The sequence below is a fragment of the Myotis lucifugus genome, unplaced genomic scaffold, assembly GCF_000147115.1.
Source record: "Myotis lucifugus unplaced genomic scaffold, Myoluc2.0 scaffold_0, whole genome shotgun sequence".
Taxonomy (NCBI): domain Eukaryota; kingdom Metazoa; phylum Chordata; class Mammalia; order Chiroptera; family Vespertilionidae; genus Myotis; species Myotis lucifugus.
Genome location: NW_005871048.1, coordinates 25,087,937 through 25,112,192, shown reverse-complemented (window position 1 = coordinate 25,112,192; position 24,256 = coordinate 25,087,937). Strand labels below are relative to the sequence as shown.

The following is a 24,256-nucleotide window of genomic DNA, read 5'->3' as shown; positions in this document are numbered from 1 at the left end:
CCAACTCCCCTATCGGCCCTACTCTATGAGTGACAGGGGGGAGCTCCTCAACCCCCTGATGGGCCCTGCTCTGTGCGTGACAGGGGGGAGCTCCTCAACCCCCTGATGGGCCCTGCTCTGTGTGTGACAGGGTACGGAGCCCCAACCCCCATGATGGGCCCTGCTCTGTGAGTGACAGGGGGTGGCACCGCAACCTCCCCATCGACCCTGCCTTGAGTGTGACAAGGGGGCGGTGCCCCAACCCCCCAATTGGCCCTACCCTGAGCGTGACTAGGGGTGGCATCGCAACCTCCCGATCCACCCTGCTCTGTGCATGACAGGGGGCGGCGCCACAACTCCCCAATCGGCCCTGCTCTGAGCCCGAACAGGGGCTGCACCTAGGGATTGGGCCTGCCCTCTGCCACCCGGGAGCAGGCCTAAGCCAGCAGGTCCTTATCTCCCGAGCGGTCCCAGACTGCGAGAGGGCACAGGCCGGGCTGAGAGACCCCCTTGCCCCCCGCCCCCTAGTGCACAAATTTTTGTGCACCAGGCCTCTAGTGTATTGAATAAGGTCTGTCCCTTACTACCGTTATTTTGTGCAAAAACAGATGTTAGTATTGAGTTGGTTTTATGTTAACTAAGTACTGCAACTCCTCCTTTCCCTGTAAAATTGATGCGATTAACATGAAGTACAAATTATATACCTGAAACTATGACAATGAAATCAGGGACTTGGCTCTGGGACAGAAATCCGTTTCTTCCAGATTTTCCCAAAGGACTTCAACTGTCAAGAAGGACCTGTGATTCTTCTGCAGCAAAACAATGGGTTCCAAACCTACGTCAGTGAATCGCTCCGGTCACACAGAACCACACCTCTTCCGCCACGAGACAGCGGCTCGCTTCTCTCCTTTGCGCTCGGAAAGCTAGGCGCACCGAAGCTTTCCCCCGTCCCAGGCCCCGCTCCTCACCCACGGAGTACAGTGAATCCCGGCTGCACCGGCGAAGGCAGGAGTACGATGAGGCCGACTGCAAATTCCCCTGGGGGAATGGACTCGAGGGCCCCACGGTACCAGATCGCACCTGCGGCGGTCCAGTCCGAGGCCCCCCAAAGAGCCACCGAGCCAACCCAAGTGACAGACGCGCCGCCACCTCATCACCTCCCCGCTTCACGGTCCCGCTGACAACTCAGCCACGCTTGTTCAGCGCAAAACGAGCACCCTCGGCCCCTGACCCTCGCTCTCTCTACGTTTTCATTTCAACCATTTCCACCGCCCACCAAGCCCAACTTCTGCCAAAGCCACAGCGACCCGAACCCACCTGGGTCAGCTGCTCCTCCTACAAACTAGGCTGGAGTCCGAGCGCATGCGCATTTCCCCAGGCATGGCTCACGTGACTGGAAGTGACTTGCTCTTGGTTTGCTCGGTATTTGATTAAAAGGTCTTAACGAGTCAGGGCGGAGAAGTCCACCTGTGCGCATGTGCTCACTCTGACCCCGATGGGAGTTGTAGTCCTGCGGGTGCAGCGCAGGGAGGAAACCAAACTGCTAGCCCCTCCCACCTCTGCCCGGCGGGAGGAAGCGGGCCCGGCGCCCGGGGGCTGGGCTCCCAACTTCTCTCTGCGATGCTGCTGCTGTGCGTGTCGGTGGTCGCAGCCTCGGCGCTGGCAGCACCAGCTCCCGGGACTAGCCGGGAGGGGCGGGGAGCTGCTCAGGAGCGGCCCGATGCGCCTAACGTGGTGCTAGTGGTTAGCGACTCCTTCGTAAGTACCTAGAGGGGCGGCGGGGCGGCGGAGGGCGGGGGAGGGCGGGGCGGCGGGGATCCGCTACCCGCCCACAGCCTTTCTTGTGCTGCAGGCTTTGGGGAGCAGAATCTGAAACTTGCAAACTTGTTTTACCCTGATGAAAAGGAAAAAGTGCATTTTCTCTTGAGGCCCCGTATACACACACGTACAGCACTTAGATATGCATATAATACATATAAAACAATACTTTAGTGAATAAAATGTGCTCTGATAGCGTCTTTGCAAACCTTTTGATTTTTTTTATTGCTAGCCTCGATTCATTAAACTATTTTACCACTATTAATGAACGATCAGTCTATAACACGTTTGATTTAATAGTAGAGAAAATAACATTCTGCATCTCCACAAAAGCTTGTTAGTTTTCCAGCGGTCATTTCCCAACTCACCGCAAGTTTGCAGGAATTTGTGTTTGCGTGAGAAGTGAAGAAAATTAACGTGTTGTTTTGTTGTTGTTGTTGTTGTTTGCCCAGGTATCTGATAATCCTGTTAGTGCTGATTTAAGTTCATTAGTTGATATACTTTGATTCACTCCCTGATGATATTCCAGGGAAATTGTGTGCGTGTTGTTGAATCCTAAACTTGAACAGTTTTTGAAACTTTCCCCAAGCCATCAATCAACAGAATATTACTATCAATATTACCTGATACTTAGTATGATTCCATGATTTTAAAACCAATGCCTGGACAGATGTTTGGTTACTAATTATGACATTTGCTCATTATCCCTGGGAGTCCGTGTGGTCACATAGAGAGTTGGTGTTAAGCTTGTCTGGTACTAGAGTGCTTTTCATCACCGTTGTTGTATGGCCTTTCTCCCGGACTGACCCATGATGATTACAGTTACATAATCTGGATATGCCCATCGGACTAGAGAATATTACTAAAGTAATCTTTATGGTTATGTAAACTTACGGAACAGGCAGTATTGGGAGTAACATGTAAGAGTGCTCTTGAGATCAGAGGGAAAGGAAGGACGCAGGATTGTGCAGAGCAAAGTTGGGTCTTGTTGCTGTAGATATGGAGGCCTGGGTTGACCGTGTGGGTAGTTCTCACACTAGTATGATACCTCAGAACTGATTCCAGTGGGGAGGCGCCAGGCCTTGGTGCCCGCATGTTGGATGGCCATTAGTTATGGGCTGCTCCCCGAATGGGGCATGGTCTTGGGCAAGGAAACTCTATAGCAGAGACAGTATTCTGTTCTAAAAGGAAATGTGGCTGGTGCATCACAACATACTAGAAACTTCCAACGATGGCTGGGTCCTTCTCATTATTTAGGTCTCATACTTCCCAGAGAAACCTTCCCTGTCCACTCTATCTGGAGTAAGTCTCCCTTGTTATTCTGTGTCTCGGGTTTTTTTTCAAAGCACATACCACAATTTGTAATTATTCATATTTTATTTTCCAGTATACTTTAGCCTCCCCCACCAGATTAAACTTGAAAGGCACCAGGGATTCTGTTTTATCTCCAGATTGTATCTCCAGATCTTTCATAGTCCCTGGCACACAGTAAATACTCAGTAAAAACTGGTTCAATCAGTCCATCATCCTCCAAAAGAGCTTTTTCAGAAAGTCCTTTAATTTATTTACTATATTCTAATGAATCTAAGTGGACCACTGCATTAAATTCTCTGGGTTTTGAGCCAGATACTGATGGCCCTTCTATACTTGTTTTTAGCTGTTGAGGATTTTAGGGTCATATTGAAGTCCTTTGATGTTTATAAGTTTTAAGGTTAAAATTAAAGGAAACAATTTTCTTTTTTCGTGATGCGATCATTGTTAATTACATTTCTTCATTCCAGGATGGAAGGCTAACATTTTATCCAGGAAGTCAGGTAGTGAAACTTCCTTTTATCAACTTCATGAAAGCACATGGCACTTCCTTTCTGAATGCCTACACAAATTCTCCAATCTGCTGCCCATCACGTGCAGGTATGAACATGCTTAATATTAATGGAAGAATGTGGCTACACACTGAAAATAATTTTACAATTTAAAATTATTCCCAAAAGTAGTATAGCAAGTAATATTTGGCATTTAATAAAAACATTTTAAGTGTTTTGGGTTTTAAGGTATGTATTGGGTATTGGGGTTAGATTTTCTAATTTATTTTTCCAGAATAGGAGTTTTTATCATTTAAATGGGTGTTTAGTTCATGTGTTACTATTTCATTTCCTAATGCTTGAGTGACTAAGAATCTTTTGACCAAGCAAATGAGGAAATATTTATATTTCTTGGAAGAGTTATATTTCCAAGGAAGTTTTTCAGTAAGAGTACAAGGAGTTGGGTGGGGACTTCAGAATGTACCATAAAGTAGTTAGAACTTGTCATAAATCAGGTTTATCTGAAGTTTTCCATGTTATTTCAGATTACATCTCTTCAGGCTCAATTCACTTCTATCCCAATCTAATAATTTTATTATAGTAATTTAACAAATAGGTATGATTTTAATGGCAAAACTTGTTTCCGTGACATTAAGCCATGAATAACTGAGAAATGGGGAAAAAACTGCCATTCTTATACTATATCTTCTGTCTCTTCTCTGACGGTTGTTTTCCTCATTCTAATCTAATACATGATTGGTTGCTTTGGAACTCATAAATAGCATTCAACAATTTGTTTTTGTCTGTAAGTTCCCAGCATGATATTCTCTGCAATTTGAGTCACAAGTTTCTTTGCCTGCATTTTCAGTACTATCAACTATATAATCACCAATGATTAAAGGAATCCTGAACTATATTATAAATTACATTTCAATGATGAAGGGCCAGATATATTAAAAAACAGTGTTGTTACTTTTTTACATTTCCAGAACATATTTAACTAAAAATTCACATGTTTTCACTCCTCTCCCCTGCACCCCACCTCCCCCACCAGCCTCAACCCCCACTTCTGGCAACCATAGGCAGTAGGCAGTTGAATTTGGTTCTTTTTAGATTCCACATATATGTGAGATGGTACAGTATTCAGTACTTTACCTAATTTACTATAATGCCCTCAAGGTGCATCCATTGTCGCAAAAGGCAGGATTTCCTGATCTTTTATAGCTGAATATTAGATGATAGATAGATAGATAGATAGATAGATAGATAGATAGATAGATAGGTAGATATCACATCACATTGATTTTATTCATCTCTTGATGGATACTTAGGTTGTTTCTGTCTTGGCTATTGTAAATAATGCAGTGAACGTGGGGGTGCAGGTATTTCTTTGAGCTAGTGACTTAATTTGCTCCAGATGTTTACCCAGAAGTGGAGTTGTTGGATTGATTATATGATTTTTCTGGTGTAATTTTTTTAGGAACCTCCATAGTAACTTCCTCAATTTTCCATAGGGGTTTCACCAATTTAGATCCCCATCACCATGCATGAGGGTTTTGCTGGGTATTCTTTTCTCCATATCCTAGCCAATACTTGTTATCTCTTGTCTTTTGATAGTAACCATTCTAACAGGCACAAGGTAATATCTCATTGCAGTTTTGATTTGCATTTCCATCATGATTAGTAGTATTGAAAATGTTTTCATGTACCTGTTGGCCATTTCTAAGTTTTCAATGGAAAAATGTTTATTCAGATCCTCTGCCCATTTTGTAATCAGTGTGTTTTTTTTGTTTGTTTCTTGTTTTTTGCTATTGAGTTGAGTTCTTTATATTTTTTGAATATTGACTCCTATTCAACAGATGATTTAAAAATTATTTTTCCCAATCATGGGTTGCCTTTTCATTTTATTGATAGTTTTATTTGCTGAACAGAAGCTTTTACTTTTATATAGTCCCATTTATTTATTTCAGCTTTTCTTGCCTTTGCTTTTGGTGTCAAATCCAAAAACTTATTGTCAAGATCAGTGTCAAGGACCTTACCTACTATGTTTTCTAAAAATTTCATGGTTTCAGGTTTTATGTCCATGTGTTTAATCCATTTTGAGTTGATTTTTGTGTATGGTGTAAGATAAAGGTTCACTTTCCCCAACACCATTTATTGAAAAGACTAGCCTTTCCCCATTGTATATTTTTGGCTCCTTTGTCATAAATTAATTGACGAAATATGCATGGGTTTATTTCTGGGCTGTCTATTCTGTTTCATTGATCTATGTGTCTGTTCTATAACAATAACATACTAGTTTGATGATTATAGATTTGTAATATAGTTTGAAATCAGGAAGTGTAATGCCTCTAACTTTGTTCTTTTTTCTCAAGATTGCTGTGGCTATTCGGGGTCTTATATGGTTGCATACAAATTTCAGAACTGTTTATTCCATTGGTTCTCAACCTTCCTAATGCCGCGACCCTTTAATACAGTTCCTCATGTTGTGGTGACCCCCAACCATAAAATTGTTTTCATTGCTACTTCATAACTGTAATTTTGCTACTGTTATGAATCATAATGTAAATATCTGATATGCAGGATGTATTTTCATTGTTACAAATTGAACATAATTAAAGCATAGTGATTAATCACAAAAACAATATGTAATTATATATGTGTTTTCCGATGGTCTTAGGCGACCCCTGTGAAAGGGTCTTTCGACTCCAAAGGGGTCGCGACCCACAGGTTGAGAACCGCTGGTTTATTCTATTTCTGTGAAAAATGCCATTGAAGTTTTGATAGGTATTGCATTGAATCTGTAGATTGTTTGGGATAGTATGGACATTATAAGAATATTAATTCTTTCAGTCCATGAGCACATATTATCTTTCCATTTATTTGTGTCTTTTTCAATTTCTTTAAACCATATCTTGCAGTTTTTAATGTACATATCTTTCACCTCCTTGGTTAAATTTATTTCTAGGTATTTTATTCTTTTTGATGCAATTATAAATGGTATTTTTTTCTTAATTTTTCTTTCTGACAATCCATTGATTTGTGGATTTTAAACCATCTTTGTATTCCTGGAATAAAGTCCAGTTGATCATGGTGTATGATCCTTTTAATGTACTGTTGAATTCAGTTTGCTAATATTTTGTTGAGAATTTTTGCATCTCTGTTCATCAGGGATATTGGCCTATGATATTTTTTTGTATTGTTCTTGTATGGTTTTAGTACGAGGGTAATGCTGGCCTTGTAAAATGAGTTTGGAAGTGTTCCCTCTTTTTTTTTTTGAAGAGTTTGAAAATGACTGGTATTCTCTTTTTAAGTTTTGGTCCTGGACTTTTCTTTGTTGTGAGGTTTTTTATTACTGAGTCAATTTCCTTACTCATAATTGGTCTGTTCAGATTTTCTATTTCTTCATGATTCAGAATTGTTTGGTTGTATGTTTCTAGGAATTTTTCCATTTCTTCTAGGTTATCAAATTTCTTGGCATATAACTTCATTGTAGTCTCTTATAATCCTTTGTATTTGTGTGGTATCAGATGTAACATCTACCTTTAATTTCTAATAGTATTTATTTCAGTCCTTTCTTTTTCTAGGAAAGTCTAGCTTAAGGTTTATTTTGTTAGTCTTTTTTAAAACCAACTCTTAGTTTTATCAGTCTTTCCAGTCTCTATTTCACTTATTTCAACTCTGATCTTTGTTATTTCCTTCTCTTACTAACTTCGGGCTTTTTTTTTCTTTCTAGTTCTTAAAGATGTACAGTTATTGTTTATTTGAGCTCTTCTTTTTTCTTAATGTAGGTGTTCATCACTATGAAATTCCTTCTTACTAGTAGAACTACTTTTTATGCATCCCATTAATTTTGGAATGTTGTATTTTCATTTTCAATTGTTTCAAGATATATTTTGACTTCTCTTTTGATGTTTTCTTTGACCCATTGGTTGTTCAGTAGCATGTTGCTTGATTTCCACATATTTATGAATTTCCCAGTTTTCTTCATTGTAGTCAGAAAATTGCTTGATATGATTTCAATCTTCTTAAATATATGAAGCCTTGTTTTGTAGCCTCGGATATGATCTATCCTGAAATGTGCCATGTGTGCTTGAGAATAATATATTTTTTCTGTTGCTTTTGGGTGGAATGTTCTTTAAATGTCTGTTAAGTGTATCTGGTATTACAGGTAGTTTAAGTCCAGCGTTTCCTTATTGATTTTCTATCTGTTGTTGAAAGTGGGGTATTGCAGTACCCTAGTACTATTGTATTGCTGTCTGTTTTTCTCTATAGGTCTGTTAATATTTGAAGAAGGATTTATTGACTAAATAGTTGTAGAAAATGAGATAATTAATCATGAACTACTTAGTGATTATTTTTGTGATTGAAAGATGACTCTAGAATCAGACAGGCCTTATATTTAATTCCAGCTGTATTTACCTTAAGCAACGTAAACTATAAGCATTAGAGACTCACCTGTAAAATGGAAATAGTAACTCTTTGCAGAGTTTCCGAGGTAATCAGAAATGTTAGGTGAAGCACCTAATGCAGATATGTTTTATTCCAGAGCATGAGTTCTAAACTAGTAAACTCTATTCTCTCTTGCAGTAATTGTCTTAATAGTTAACACAAATTTTTAAGCTTACACTGATCTCTATTTCTTCTCCCCCCCCCCCCCCCCCCAGCAATGTGGAGTGGCCTCTTCACTCACTTAACGGAATCTTGGAATAACTTTAAGGGGCTAGATCCAAATTATACAACATGGATGGATATCATGGAGAAGCACGGGTACCAAACACAAAAATTTGGAAAACTGGACTATACTTCAGGACATCATTCCATTAGGTAAAAAATAAAACAAAAAATAGTCCTCATAGGCTTTTCTCTGCTAGATCACAAAAATGTACCCTTTTTGACTTTTTAAAAATTTCTCTAATAAGGTAAAATTAAATCTCTTAATCCCTCAATTGTGTTAATTGGTTAAAACATTAACTTTCTTTAATCTTCCTAAAATATTAAATTTGCTAATATGCTGATAATTTTTTCTTAAATATTAAAGGTCATTAAGATATATATATTAATGTGTTTAGCCCATGATTTATTTTTACTGAAATTTTGTTATATAATGGCTACTTTATTAATTACTTTACAGTTTTCTTGCTACTTGTTTTTGTGAGTTCATTCTAATGTGAGTCTATTGTAACTTCCTTTTTTTTTCATTTTTCATTTTACTAAGTTCTCAAAACCAGGTAGTCAAGCCTGGTTGATAATAGTAGAGATCTAGAAACAGATTAACTACTTTTGAATTCTAGTTTCTCTGTCTACTACTAACCTGTGGTAGTATAATCTTGGAAACATTGTCTAAGCTCAGGAACTTTAATTTCTTTGTTGTAAGGATAAAATGAAATAATATATGCAGAAAAGAGCTAACACAGTAGGTCCGAAACTTGTAACCTTAGAAAGACCTGCTTTCAAAGTTGGCCTTTGGCTGACATCTGGAAACTTGAATTTCAGGAGTGTTCTATATTCCCTAACTGATCAAATGAATCACTGTGTACCTAGAGTGTTTGTACGATGTGGTTCATTCTGAACACCTGATTTCGCTGTGGGAGTCTGCAGTTTTGGTATGTTCTCGGCAGAGGGTGTCTACATAATCAGCCCACAATGACAACTTGGGTATTAAGTCTCTAATGAGCTTTCCAATAGACAACACTTTACACATATTGTCATAGACAGATGCTGGATGAATTAAGTGTGTCCTTTGTGACTCCACTTGGCAACTTGTACCTTGTTTCCTGTGGAATTACCCTAAGCATATTTTCCCTTTGCTGCTATTGCATTGTGTCCTTTTGCTGTAATAAGTCATAAGTGAGTAAAACTCTTTGCTGGCCCCATGAGTCCTCCTAGTGAACTTAGGTGTGATCTTGGGGTCTCCTAACACTTGTGACTCCTGACACAAATTTATATTAAGACCTCAGAGCAATACCTCTTGCCTAGCAGGTGCTAATTAAGGGCTATGGTAAATATAGTATTGATGAGGATGATGCTAATGATTACAATAAGAGCCAGAGAAATATATTCAATAAAAGTAATGGTGCATGTAGTGAGATAAATAGTGTTCCCCAAAAATTCACATCCACCTGAAGTTTCAGAATGTGACCGTATGTGGAAACAGATCCAGTTTGTAGATTCAATTGGAGGTGAAATCATCCTACTTTTTGTCAGATGGACAAATAATATATTTTTTGGTGTGCTGCAGAATTTCTAGCCTCCAGAACTGGGAGGGAATAAATTTCTGTTGTCTTAATCTACGCCATTTGTAGTAGTTTGTTAGAGCAGCCCAAGGAAACTAATACAATGACTTTTGGGTAAACAGATACTAAAATAATCTAGAAGGACTGAGTAGAGCAGGTCTTCCAATAATGTCCTTTTGTTAAACCCCTCATTTCATCATGATGTTGATGAGATGCCATAGGAACATAATGCTTTTTTGTATCAATTGGCCAGTGGTAAAACTGGTTTTGTTTTATGTCATTTCACTAAAGTCACAGAAACCATCAATGATGTTAAGGGAGGACTTAACTGTATTAATCTTGCTCTCTGGTTAATGTTAAATTTCTTTCCTTCTCTGTCTCCCAAAATCTAAAAGATATCAAGACTGGAATCCCAGAAGTAATCCTGATTCTTTTTCCCCACCACTGTCTTCTAATCCATCACCAAATATTGTCAGCTCTACTTCTTAAATATTTCTCCAGTTTATTCACTTCTCATTATCTCCACCAAGTACTATCATCTCTTGCCTAAACTATTGAAATGGCCTCCCAACTTTTCTTCTGACTAATTTTCTATAGGCAGTCAGAGTGATCTTTTTAAAATATACATTTGATCGAATAACTTGCCTGCTTAAAATTTTTCAGTGGTTTTTATCTCGGCAGGTAGGCTAAAATCCCAAATCCACAACATTGTTTATAAGACCCTACAATAACCTAGCCCCTGCCTACCTCCAGTCTCATTTAGAACCACTCACTTTCTCCCACAGTGTGTATTTGGTCTTCCTTTAATCCTTTAAAATTCGTTTTACTACCTCTGGACAGTTGACTGGCTAGTTCTGCCGTGCATAATGTTCTTCCCCTACTCTGCCTGGCTAGCACAGCAGAAGGAAAGGGTGGGAAGGGAGGTAAGTGTGGTGGGAGGAGCATAGGCTTTGAATCTGTCAGAACTGTTAGATGCCCAGCTGCCTGCCTATCATCCTTGTGACCTTAAGTTACTTGACTTCTCTAAGTGTTGGTTTTCTTATCTGTAACTGGAACTAATAATACCCACCTCATTGGATAACTGCCATTTTAAAATGAGTTAATAAGATTATATTTAAAAATTAAATGAGATAATACAAAACAGTTCCTGGCACAAAGTAAGCACTTAATCAAGGTAAAATAGTGTTGTTGTTGTTGTTGTTGTTGTTGTTGTTATTAAAATGGCTTAACCAGAATTGTAGTTTAATACTTACATAACTTTTCCTTTTTCTAAAGTTCATTACATTGCTGTTATTTTATTGTTTCACAAATTTCTCTTTAAAATCCTCCTTTTTATAAAATAAGGCTAATCCAAAGTAAAATACAACTATTCATTTTATCTTATTTGAAATTCTTCCTCTTTGTTCCTTCAATCAAGCCAATAATAAAAAGAATCTGGACTTGAACTCCCTGTTATCATAATTCTGTGTGAAATGGTTAAAACATGATCTGAATGTTATTCTTCTTGTGATAATAATGCTTGGAGGGGGCAAGGGCCCTCCTTTTTCATTGCTTTATTCCCATCGCCAATAGTGCTAGTGCATTATAAGCATACAATTAAATGTTTGTTGAATGAGTAAATGGAATAAAAAGTTACATTGTCTACCTATGGCTTAATACTTGATAAGCATTGATGTTCTATTTAACCCAGGGTCATAGCACCCGTCCATTATTAGTGTTTTGTATATATCTTCAACTAATAGAATATATCCTGTTTTCCAGTTTTTTAATATTTTAAGTATCCTTAATTTTCCTAAGGTCTTTCTCATGTGAAATTCTAAAATTAGAAAAAGGAAAAGTTGGTATTTCAGAGGTCAGAGATGGTTTTTAGAATAATAATTGGTTGCAGCATATTTTCACTGTGCTCACTCTCCCACCAGAGCTTAGGAAATTGAAATAAATAATCAGGACTCTACTTATATGGGTACTGTATGTACCCACACAGTCATATGGCCGACAAGTAGATCAAGGTTTCTGTTAATATATTTATTGAACCACCTACTATGTACCAGACACTATTTTTAGATGATGGGAATATAGTAGTAATCAAAACACAAAAATCTCCAACCTCATGGAACTTACATTCTTGTGGCATTAGAAGAGAATTTAAACAAGCTACTGTCTTATCATTCCTAGCTAAAAGTTTAAAACCTAAAATCCAATTCTTTTTTATTTCATCTTACCATCATTGTAATTATATATGTTCTCAATTCATATAGCTTATGTTTTCCTCACACAAATTCACAAGAGGCAATTTTAATCCCCTCAAACAAATGAAAAAATAAAAGACCTACTTCCAAAGTGAGAGGATTGCTTTGGAAAAACTCTTAAGCGAGAGCTGCTAGCAAAAGGAATCAAATCATAGGCTGCTAACAACACTCTTCCTATCCCTGTCAGGCCAGCAGACCAACAGGATCACAGGCTTTGTAAATAAAACCAGAGAGACCAAGAGGAGAGGGAGAGAAATCAAGAACAGCAACCACAGGGCCCTCTCTCAGTCCCTCAGAACTCTGCAGGCTAGTGAATAAGTCTGTGTTTACCTCACCATATCCACTATCCTATCTAATAAAAGAGAAACATGGTAATTAGCCGTACCTCGCTACCCTTCCCATTGGCTAATCAGGGTGATATGCAAATTAACTGCCAGCCAAGATGGCGGCCGGCAGCCAGGCAGCTTGAAGCAAACAGGAGGCTTGCTTGCTCCAGTGACGGAGGAAGCCAACGTTCCCCACCTGCTGCTGCCGGCCTCTGAGCTTACAGTTTGAAACATTGTTACAAATATAGAAGCTAAACAAAACCCCAGAAACCTGCTTTCAGCCAGCCGGGATCTCAGAGCTGGAGTTGAAACAGTGTTTCGATTATAGAACCCAAACAAACCAGATACCTGCTTTCAGCAGCCGAGGCCTCAGAGCTGGAGCCAAGCCTCAGAGCTAAAGCTGGCCCAGAATAAAAAAAAAAAGAAAAAAAGGAGAGGTTGGGAGCTTCAGTCACTCGCCAGCCTGAAAACGGCCCTCAGCCCCTCACCCAGACTGGCCAGGCACCCCAGTGGGGACCCCCACCCTGAAGGGGGTGTGACCAGATGCAAACAGCCATCATCCCCTCACCCAGGCTGGCCAGGCACCCAAGCAGGACCCCCACCCTGATCCAGGACACCCATCAGGGCAAACCAGCCAGCCCCCACCTGTGCACCAGGCCTCTATCCTATATAGTAAAAGGGTAATATGCCTCCCAGCACCGGGACCAGCAGAGCGCCCAAACCCCCTGATTACCCTGCGGCTCTGTGTGTGACAGGGTGCGGCGCCCCAACCCTCCCCCCCCTCCACGGGCCCTGCTCTGTGTGTTACGGGGTAGAGCCATAACCTCCCGATCGGCCCTGCCCTGAGTGTGACAGTGGCGGCGCCCCTCTCCCCCCACGGGCCCTGCTCTGTGTGTGACGGGGTAGAGCTATAATCTCCCCATCGGCCCTGCCCTGAGTGTGACAGGGTGCGGTGCCCCAACCCCCTGATCCGCCCTGCTCTGTGTGTGACAGGGGGTGGTGCCCCAACTTCCCTATTGGCCCTACTCTGTGAGTGACAGGGGGGAGCTCCTCAACCCCCTGATCGGCCCTGCTCTGTGAGTGACAGGGGGGAGCTCCCCAACCCCCTGATTGACCCTGCTCTGTGTGTGACAGGGTACGGAACCCCAACCCCCCTGATGGGCCCTGCTCTGTGAGTGACAGGGGCAGCACCCCAACCCCCTGATCGGCCCTGCTCTGTGCGTGACAGGGGGTGGCGCCGCAACCTCCCCATCGACCCTGCCTTGAGTGTGACAGGGGGCGGTGCCCCAACCCCCCAATCGGCCCTACCCTGAGCGTGACTAGGGGTGGCATCGCAACCTCCCGATCCGCCCTGCTCTGTGCATGACAGGGGGCGGCGCCCCAACTCCCCAATCGGCCCTGCTCTGAGCTGGACCAGGGGCTGCACCTAGGGATTGGGCCTGCCCCCTGCCACCCGGAAGCAGGCCTAAGCCAGCAGGTCGTTATCTCCCGAGGGGTCCCAGACTGCGAGAGGGCACAGGCCGGGCTGAGGGACCCTCCCTCCCCCCCGAGTGCACAAATTTTTGTGCACCGGGCCTCTAGTTATTTTATAATCTAATATCATCTATATCTTTAGGTCAGTTTTGTCCATACTGAGGATGATTTAATTTTATTCTTTCCCTTACAATGGAGAAAGACATCCATTCCTTTGGTCATTTTAGAAGTTCTTTTAGATCCTCTTCCCACCCACCCACCCACCTACACACCTTATTATCTTTATTGATATTCATTATCTAGAACAGCTTGCATAATTCTGGTGCAATCTCAGCATGATATTTTATGAGAGTGGAAGAGCCTGCTGTTGGTTTTGTTTACTTTTGTTATTCCAGAACTCCCTTCTGATGACTAGCAAATTCTTGGCAGAAGCAGCTTCTGGGGCTGTCTTCAGATTGCTGTCTACCATGACTCCTACACAGGTTCCTATAGCACGGGTGATAGCTCTGTGCCTACAAACTCATTCTAGTTCTTGGATTTTTTTCCATTTAATTACTAAAGTTTAATGTATGATATTTAGCTGCCCATAATGGAGTTTATCTCCTACTTTTGCCAGTGTTAGCCATTTGAGGATATTAAATTTCCTTCTTGCTAATCTTTTTTCTAGATTTCCTAATGAACTTTTAAAATAACTATTGCAGAAGGAGATATAGAGGAAGGAAGATTATAGGGATTGAATAAATTCTTTTAAAAACTGACTAAAAGTAACCTCCCATGACTGTAGCGAGATATCTGGTTTTAGCAGCTGGAAGATACTGAAGGGTGGAATGTGAATTTTTTGTATTTTTTAGGATCGGCCTGAAAATAAACCTGAATGTGACTGTTTCAGGGACAAGACAATTTAAATTTTGTAATTAAACCTTAAAGAGGTTTCAATTCCTATAAAATCATGACAGATATTATTTAGCTTTGTAAAATTTTAGTTACAGTTAATGAAGACCAAAATGAGACAGCTTAATATTGGTTGAACATTCAGCTTATGAAAGCTCCTTAAGTTTAAATTGTTGAAAATTTAAGGTCTCTTTACTTGCAAAACATATCTTCAAATTGAAATTCCTGTAATATACATATTGTAGTCTGAGATCATATAAAACCCCATCTAACTAAATTTTTTTCCTTAGAATTCTCATTATTTTACCCAGTACTTTTTTTTGTAGATGAAAGCTACAATCAGAATCCAAGTTTTTCTTTTATTTTTTATTTATTATTTTATTTTTTAGAATCCAGGTTTTTCAAGCTTTGAAAGATGCCTTTTATAAATCCAAACCTCCCCCTGTAACCTTGTATAGACTCTTAAAAGTGCCTTTTTTCTCTGGAGAAAGTGTCAACGGTATTTATAGTAATAGTATAAAGTTACTTAAGGTGTCAGGCCTCAGAAGAAATGGAGGATTATGATAGCAAAACTGTCTCAGAATATTTACACAAAGTTGCTTGGATCTCCCCCAAATTAGCACTTTCTCTATTTTTAGTTGGACTGCTATTTCTGTAAATTGATTTTTTTCTAGCAGTTCTGTGTAAATTTTTTTTTAAAATTTCCACTTCAATCCCCGTGCACTCTTGGTGAGAATGCAGATTAATGCAGCCCCTATGGAAAACAGTATTGAAATTTCTCAAAAAAAATTTAAAAAATGGAACTGCCTTATGACCCAGCAATTCCATTTCTGGGTATATATCCAAAGAAACCCAAAACACTAACCTGAAAGAATATATGCACCCTTATGTTCAATGCAGCATTTACAATAGCCAATCTATGAAAGCAACCCCAGTGCCCATCAATAGATGAGTGGATAAAATAGTTGTGGTACTGCCCTAGCTGGTTTGGCTCAGTGGATAGAGCGTCGGCCTGTGGACTGAGGGGTCCCGGGTTCGATTCCAGCCAGGGGCACATGCCTGGGTTTCGGGCTCGATCCCCAGTGGGGGGCGTGCAGGAGGCAGCCGGTCGATGATCCTCTCTCATCATTAATGTTACTCTCTCCCCCTCTCCTTTCCTCTCTGAAATCAATAAAATATATTTTTTAAAAAATAGTTGTGGTACATATATACAACAGTATATTCTGCAACCATAAAAAAATAATTAAAATTTACAGCCTAAGTGCCCATCAGCAGATGAGTGGATTAAAAACTGTGGTACATCTACACAATGGAATACTACACTGCGGTAAAAAAAAGGAATTCTTACCATTTGCAACAGCCTGGATGGAACTGGAGAGCATTATGCTAAGCGAAATAAGCCAGTCAGAGAAAGATAAATATCACATGATCTCACTCATTTGTGGAATATAATGAAGAACATAAACTGATGAACAAAAACAGATCCAGAGACAGAGAAGCATCGATCAGACCATCAAACCTCAGAGGGAAGGTGGGGGTAAGGAGGAAGACATCAACCAAAGGACTTGTATGCATGCATATAAGCCTAACCAATGGACACAGACACCAGGAGGTAAGGGCATGAGTTGGGGTGGGGGGGACATAGTGGGGATAAGGACACATATGTAATGCCTTAATCAATAAAAAAATAAAATAAAATATGGTAATTTAATATATGCCCCAAAATAATTAAAACTTACCATTTGTATATGAACTTACAAATAAGTTATATTAAAAACAAAATTAATAAATACATAAAACATTAAAAAACCCATTTGTGACAATATGGTTGGACCTAGAGGATATTAAGCTAAGTGAAATAAGTCAGAGACAGACAAATACCTTATGACTTCACCTATGTGGTATTCAAAGAACAATATAAATGAACACGCAAAATAGAAACAGACTCATAGATACAGAGAACACACTGATGATTGCCAGAGGGGAGGGTGGTTAGGGGACTGGGTGAAAAAGGTGAAGGGATTGAGAAGTGCAGATTGGCAGTTACAAAATAGTCATGGGGATGTAAAGTACAGCATAGGGAATACAGTCAATAATCTTACCTAATAATAGACAAACATGTAAATTGACCGTCCCTTCGCTATGCTCACCAGCCAATCAGGAGAGTATGCAAATTAATCCAACAAAGATGGCGGTTAATTTGCATACGTAGGTGCGGAGCAGCGGAGCAAAGACTGAAGGCTCCAGCCGGAGGAGCGAAGGCCTGGGTCCTGGGTGCTGGAGGAAAACCGGTGCCGGCAGCCAGGGGAATGGAAGGCCTGTTGCACGAATCTCTTCGTGCAATGGGCCTCTAGTATTATAATAACTATGTGTGGTGCCAGGTGTGTACTGGCAATATCAGGGAACACTTTATAAAGTATATGATTGTAAAGTATACTTTGTAAAGTATATGAGGTCAGTATTATTTCATATTAGTCATGATTTATAACTTGTTTCTCTTGTTGGCTCTTAGTCTTTTCTCACTTACATCATTTCCTACCATAACGTTGACCTGCATGACCCTTTTTTATTCAAGCTCTATCTCCTTTGTTGTGACTTTTACTCAACTCATGGATAATTGCCAGTTGCCTGACTTTGCTTCCCAAATTCAAATTTTGTAAATAAGGATGATAGCCCCAACTCATATTTCATCCCAGAGCCCATCAAAATTGCTGACCAGGTGAAGGACCTAAGGATGTGGTCCTTAGGTGAGGTGCCCACCCCTGGCCAGTCGACAGGACAGAGGAGTTCAGTCCTACACAATACAATGCGGTCATTTGGGTCCCCCTTCACCAAGAGCTATAGACATGGTGACATGTCTTATGCAGTGCCTTCTTGGCAAATTCGTAATGACAGATTTACTGGGGAACAATCTACCGGCTTTATCTTTCAGATTTGATGGAATTTTGTCCAGGTTATATTTTCTGTATGATATTAAAAAACAAAAACTTACAAAAATCTTAAATATTAGAGTTTTTCCAGTTGTATGTTAAATTAAGAGTATAACAGAAATCTTCCCCCTTTTTGATATAAAAGTAGTGAATAGATTTACTAGTAAACCATTAGAGTTATAGTCATAGCCAAACTATTTTATCACAGTTGCTTTTTCCACAAGGTAGAATAAGGCCCTTTTTTTAAAAAAGTATAGTGTTAGAAGGGTTTTATGCCTGAGTAGATACAAGGTGGTAATATCGTTTTGGTAGTTAAGAAGTCACCTCAAACTCCTGCCTAGAACTCTTACAGAATTTAGGCACATGGTAAGCATTCCACAAATTTTTCTTGACATGAATAAAAAAGGCTGCCTTTATTTAAGTAAGCCCAACCTGCAGCAAACATTTCTGTTAAGGGCTATAATCATGTCAAAATTTAGAGTTATAAATATTGATGCTCCCATAGTCATGAATTCACTAGAAGACTAGAAATGGCTAGGCTGGAGTTCACAACCTAGGTCCATTAAATCCCTCAGTATCCACCACCACACTCATGCAAAATGAAACTTTTTGCTTAAAATGTATTTGCTGTTATTATATAGTATTTTGCATTATGTAATGCATAAATATTTATAATATATAATAAAATATATATATAATCAGCAAAATGATGTAATATTAATAACAGTATAATTAATGTAATGTGTTATTAAGTATAATAATATTATAAAGTATATTGATATTATAAAAATATTATCCTATACAGTAAAAGCCCAGCGACTGAGTGGCAGAATGACTGACTGAGAAACCAATGCCATATTGTTTTCATAGTTATGATAAATTTTATAGAATTTACTATTTAGGGCTTTCTATATGCTAGATAGAGTTGATTAGAATCTGTTAGATGTAATTCCACCAGAATCCTACTTTTCATTATATTTATCAAAATATATTGCATACCTGCTACAAAAATTATATTTTTATGTGGCTGCTTACATTTCTCGTCTTCAAAAGGCAGAAAACAGTTCTATTTTAGCTCATCTATGGGCCTCAGTCATTTTAGGTAGTTTGAAATTCCCCTAATATGGGGGTTTATGTTTTGATATAAAATATTCTTTGTTTCTGCATTGTTATCTGACTTTTTAAAAACTATTCTCTTAATGGATAGGTTACTTCACAGGGGCTTGCCTCAACCAAAACTCATAAATACAAGCTTCTTAGAAATGTCCACGACTCTTCCTAAACAATTATGCCAGCTAAATATTCTTACACATGTATTGAGAACAAGTAGTAGTAACGACTGCTACTTAGCTTTCCAAGTAGTTAGATAAAACAGACTAAAGATTTAGAAAAATTGAATTGATTGAATCATTTATCTTTTAAATCAGCTAGTAAAAGTATATTTAGTTTCAAATGGATAAGAAATTTGTATCACTATTAGTTTAGACAGCTTAGATCATAGTTAAAATGGTTCTTATAAAGAAAAGGATAAAGCTAGAAACAATTTAAAACATTAAACTTCATAAACACATAAGGTACACCTGGGAGGTAAGATTTTAAAAATATAAAGATTTAGTGGCAGGAGAAAATTATAGTAGCTTTGGCTAGAAATACTATCTCTCTTCTTCTAACAACAACAACAAAAAAGACAAAATACTAGAAAATTAAAAAGTTCTAGGAATCCAAAACATCTTTTATTTTACTAAATATCTTGTTATAAAAAAGTAACCTTTCTAAATAAGCTAAGTTTTAAAGAACACATAGGTGAATGAATACCTTATTCTTATTTTTTCTTGGTTTTTGAATTTGTAATGCTCAATAACTTTGTTAGTGAGATCTATTAACCTGAACATTTACAAGACTGAGTCTAAAAATTGTTTTTCATGTCATGCCCAATCTCAGAGAAAAGATTTCAACAAATATCAAGTGTAACATTTGCTCTAAGCTTTTTAGAGATATTTTTATCTGGTTAAGAAAGGTTTCTTTTACTCTTACTTTGCAGTAGTTTTCCCATGCATGGGTATTGTATCTCCTTTTTTTGTTAATAAGGTGAAATATGTTGATTCAATTTCAAATGTTAAACCAAAGTTTCCTTTGTCAAGTTAAAAAAAAATCATTTTCCATGTTGCTTTCTTATGTTTATGCTTAGTTTTTAAAGCTTTATACATACCTTACAGTATACCTGTCTTTTTGACTCCCCAGCAATCGTGTGGAGGCATGGACAAGAGATGTTCCTTTTTTACTCAGACAAGAAGGCAGACCTATGGTTAATCTTATCCCTAACAAGACTAAAATAAGAGTAATGGAAGGGGATTGGAAGACTACAGACACAGCAGTAAACTGGTTAAGAAAAGCAGCAGTTAATCACACTCAACCATTTGTCCTATATTTGGGATTAAATTTACCACACCCTTATCCTTCACCATCTTCAGGAGAGAATTTTGGATCGTCAACATTTCACACATCTCTTTATTGGCTTAAAAAAGTAAGTACACTACGTGTGCTATGTGTGCTAAAAACTAGAAGTTAACATTATACTTGTATGTTACTGGTATTTACTCACTGTTTCTTTTATTATCACTTTTAAAGAAAAACTTAAATATTGAGTATTCTCATTAAATCAAATTGACCAATAGTTGGTTGACAAAAGCTGAAGGGGCAATTTTATAGAAATAAGATAAGTGTTAAAACTTAGAAACCTACTGCTGAATTGAATACATTTGCACATAATATGTCTATTAAAAGAGAAACTGAAAGATGTTCTCCAAGTGCAGGCAATATTCACTGTGCACAGTTCAGGATCGAAAAAAATGACCCTGCCAGATGAAACTGCTCAAAGAGATCTTAATAATCAACTGGGAAAGTGACCATTTTTTCTAGGACTCAACTCATTTGAGAAAACATTTAAAACTCTCTTATTTGGGGTTAAAAATGTATAGGGAAATGAAAAACAGTGAAACCAATATTTATTTAAAGCATTGTTACTAGAAACACTGAGAATTAAAGTGTTTGCTTTTTTTGTAAAAAAAAAAAAAACATATCAAGAGTAGTTTGAATAGTGCTTGCCTTCTCATTGTATAATTTAGATACGGAGCAAACATCTTTTCTATATCGTGGCATATTGTCAGATTCATAACTAAATTTGGATTGCCTTCCAACATTTTCCCCTTTGCTCTTTCAATGTTGTGATATATTTCTGAGAGTTCCTTTCCTGTGAAGATTTTTGCCACTGTCACTACCGCTAGGACGTTTGTCCTTTCTTTGCAATGACCTTCCTCATTTACATCAATGAGTGTGTCTTCACTGAGTTCCTCGGACTGCCTATCTAGCCGTGTCAACCTTCCCACATCAGCTATTTCTTCTATGACTCCAGTTAACGTTTGATTCAAATTTCACTTCCAGTGCTACCACTTTTTATTTCTTTATTGTACATTCATCTTTGTTAACCAACTCCCTCTTTTGATTACCCATTTCTGTACACTGTCCCATGGGTTTCTCTCTAAGAGACAGGGAGGCAGCACAACTGCACAGTGTGCTGTCTGTGTGTATAATGGATAAAAGATGCGCGGTGATCAGTCAGTGACAGGCTTTGAAAGAAATGGTCTGATTAGTCCCTGATACACATCTTTCATTCATATAGTGATTTGTAGACTAAGTAGCTAGCAGCATATGACTGAAGGTTTGTACTGTATGCACTGATTCACAGTTAATATACCGTAGTAACTAAAATCTGAACCCCGTTATTGGGAGACTGGTGTCTCACTAAACTGTGGTAACTGCAATCTGTGTATATCTGAACCATGCAGAGGGAGGACTGTCTGTGCTTTGAAACATGTCGTCTTAAATCGAATTTAAGTTGCTTAAGCAACTCTAATCAGAAACACTATTTAGTGCACCCTATTTTAAAGGAAATACTGTCCAAGTTGCAAATACATCATGTCTTCTTAAAAAGTTCTAACTGGCTCCATCTTTAAAAAATTTATCTGGAGTTAGTACTAGCCTAATTAAATGAGTCAAATAACTTTTAAATAAATAGTAAGTAGATATTTGAATTTTTTTTAAGTTACTTAAATATATGACTTAAATCTTAATCATTTTCACCAAAACTGTAAGCATTTATATATATGAAAAAGTTGTATTTGTTTACCAGATATTTTGCTATCTCACTAGATATTGCCATTTTTACTAGTGAACTATTAGAGAAAAGAAGTCTACAATCTTAGGGTGTTGATCTGAAATTTGAAGTGATTATACAACTATCGTAAAGTTCTCAGACCCTTTTTCTGTACTAGAATACTGTCTAATATAGCTCATGTCATTTTCATTGACATGTATAATTTTTAAAATAATTTTCATCTCACTATATATAGATATTAATATATCTGTTTTATTATTAGTGGCAATATTGACAGTTTGTTTCTAATTTATTTGTTTTACTATTTTCAGTTCATGATTCATAATCATTCTTTTCTACTATCCTGAATAATTAAAGTATGTATGTCTAGTTCACCACACATACTTGGTGGATGAGAGGAACATTACTACTTTGTTTTTCTCCCCTTTTTAGGTGTCTTATGATGCCATCAAAATCCCAAAGTGGTCGCCTCTGTCAGAAATGCACCCTATAGATTATTACTCTTCTTACACAAAAAACTGCACTGGAAAGTTTACAGAAAGAGAAATTAAGAATATTAGAGCATTTTATTATGCTATGTGTGCTGAGACAGATGCCATGCTTGGTAGGTGGTGTAATAATTAGCAGTTACATGAAGAAAAAGTATAATATTTTGCCAACAAACCATGATTATGCTGGTTGATGACTTGAATGAATATCCTGAGATGATTTTTTATATCAGTTGCTTAGATACTTCAAACTTAGGATTATAAGACTCACATATAAAAATTGGATAATTTGCATTATTAATAGTAGAATAAAAGCCTTTTCTATTTTAATTATTTATAAATTAATAAATGCTTAGATTTTTTCATACGCAAAGAAAAGGTCATAGAAGGCTATATCATCTGCTTGCAACAAAACCTTTTACCAGCTTTAATCAGTAATCAGTACAGGCATACCTCTTTTTATGGTGTTTCACAGATAACGTTTTTACAAATTAAAGGGAAGACCCTCCATCATCAAAAAGATTACAACTTTATTGTGATACTCGTTTTATTGTGCTGATCTGGAACCAAACCCTAAACATCTCTGAAGTTTGCCCATATTCAGCCAAACACAGATACACGTGTGACAGGTCATTGTAAGGCAGTTTAGTTCCTAGGAGATTAGACAGTTTAGTTGTAGAATCTTGTGACTTTGCCCAGACTAATAGCTGCAGAACAAATCCGTTCTCCCAGGCCCCTCAGAGCAAACGTAACTAAAGGCCAAGTCAGTTTCCCCATGTGTATTCTGGTACAGAATCAGTTTGAAGTTCCTTCTCTGATTCAGCTCAAAACCAAACCTGTCTCTATAAGGTGATTGTCAAGAAAGTGTTTTGCCTACTCACTTGTAGAGTTATGGCGGTCTCCAGTTCATGTGGAGAAACCCTGGTTTAAAAAAAAAATACACATTTTTATAACAAGTTCTTTTCACAATACAGAATCATTTATTCTGCTGTACCTTGGAGTAGAATGTAATTGCATTCGTGAAGTATGCGTAGCACCTTTTCTGTACAAAGTAAACTTCAGGTGTGAACAAGTGAATGGCTGTTTCTTAAAAAGCATTTATTGGGAAAATTTTAAAAAGTATAAAACAGAAAGCAAAACAGCCATATGGATAAATTATTTATAATTAGTATTAAAAGAGTCTAAAGGACCTTCCAATTGCTTACTCTAAAATACAAGATTTTGAGTCAATTTCTTTAATCCTTAAATCCACACAAATGTTGAATTATATGAATTATATCTATATATTTTCTGATGTTAGTGATAGTCACCCATTTGCACCTTGGAAATCTCTTTTGAATGTTTGCTGCTATCCATTCTTCCATGTCTACTAAAGTGAAATAGGATGTAATGTTGCTGCAGGGAGTGTGGGAATACTACTCTTGAAGTCTCTTCAGGCAAAAGAAAAAAAAATGCAGCAGCTCACTTCAAGTTACAAAGGTTATGAAATATATTGTATCCTTGTTGTTAAATCTCTAACTGATTTTGTCACCAAGAGTATTTATGGTATTACTGTTCACAATGCTTGTTCAACAAACATTTAGTGCCCCCTAGTAATCAGGCACTGTTGGGCACTGGTAGTATTAAGTTGAATATTATAAAAACAGTCATGTATTAATTAAAAACCCTTTAGGCATGTACTCTACCCAGGGGCCTTATATTCACTGTTCCCTCTCCCTGAGATGCCTTCCCTTTGCTCTTTACATAGCTGACAGCTATTGTCAGTCTTTAGCTGGCAGCTCAGGGATATCTCCCCAACCACTCTAAGTTAGTATACCAGCCCCATCATCCTACTTACTCTTGTTTGCTTACATCATAACTTTTAATTATTTTGTTGATTTACTTGTCTCC

At 38.2% G+C, this 24,256-nt stretch overlaps 2 protein-coding genes across 6 annotated transcripts in view; one reads left to right on the top strand and one right to left on the bottom strand.

Moving 5' to 3' along the window:
* The window catches only part of TTC37 (tetratricopeptide repeat domain 37), a 77,899-nt gene extending 76,502 nt beyond the window's left edge, over nt 1-1,397 (bottom strand). Inside the window, exon 1 of one of the 3 annotated variants that reach the window (XM_006081209.3) lies at nt 1,297-1,397. The gene's annotated coding sequence lies outside the window, so the exon portion shown is untranslated. Of the gene's footprint in view, nt 1-683; nt 910-1,296 lie in introns of those variants that run through there. The other 2 variants (XM_023749847.1, XM_023749840.1) reach the window with 2 other exon arrangements.
* A 74-nt stretch (nt 1,398-1,471) lies between these two features.
* ARSK (arylsulfatase family member K) overlaps nt 1,472-24,256 on the top strand; it is a 30,575-nt gene continuing 7,790 nt past the window's right edge. The window contains exons 1-5 of one of the 3 annotated variants that reach the window (XM_006081208.3): nt 1,472-1,737; nt 3,579-3,708; nt 8,267-8,426; nt 19,946-20,228; nt 22,311-22,482. In XM_006081208.3, coding sequence (XP_006081270.1) covers nt 1,600-1,737; nt 3,579-3,708; nt 8,267-8,426; nt 19,946-20,228; nt 22,311-22,482 — 883 coding nt within the window. In that variant the 5' untranslated portion in view covers nt 1,472-1,599. The remainder of the gene's footprint in view (nt 1,738-3,578; nt 3,709-8,266; nt 8,427-19,945; nt 20,229-22,310; nt 22,483-24,256) is intronic. The other 2 variants (XM_006081207.3, XM_023749865.1) reach the window with 2 other exon arrangements.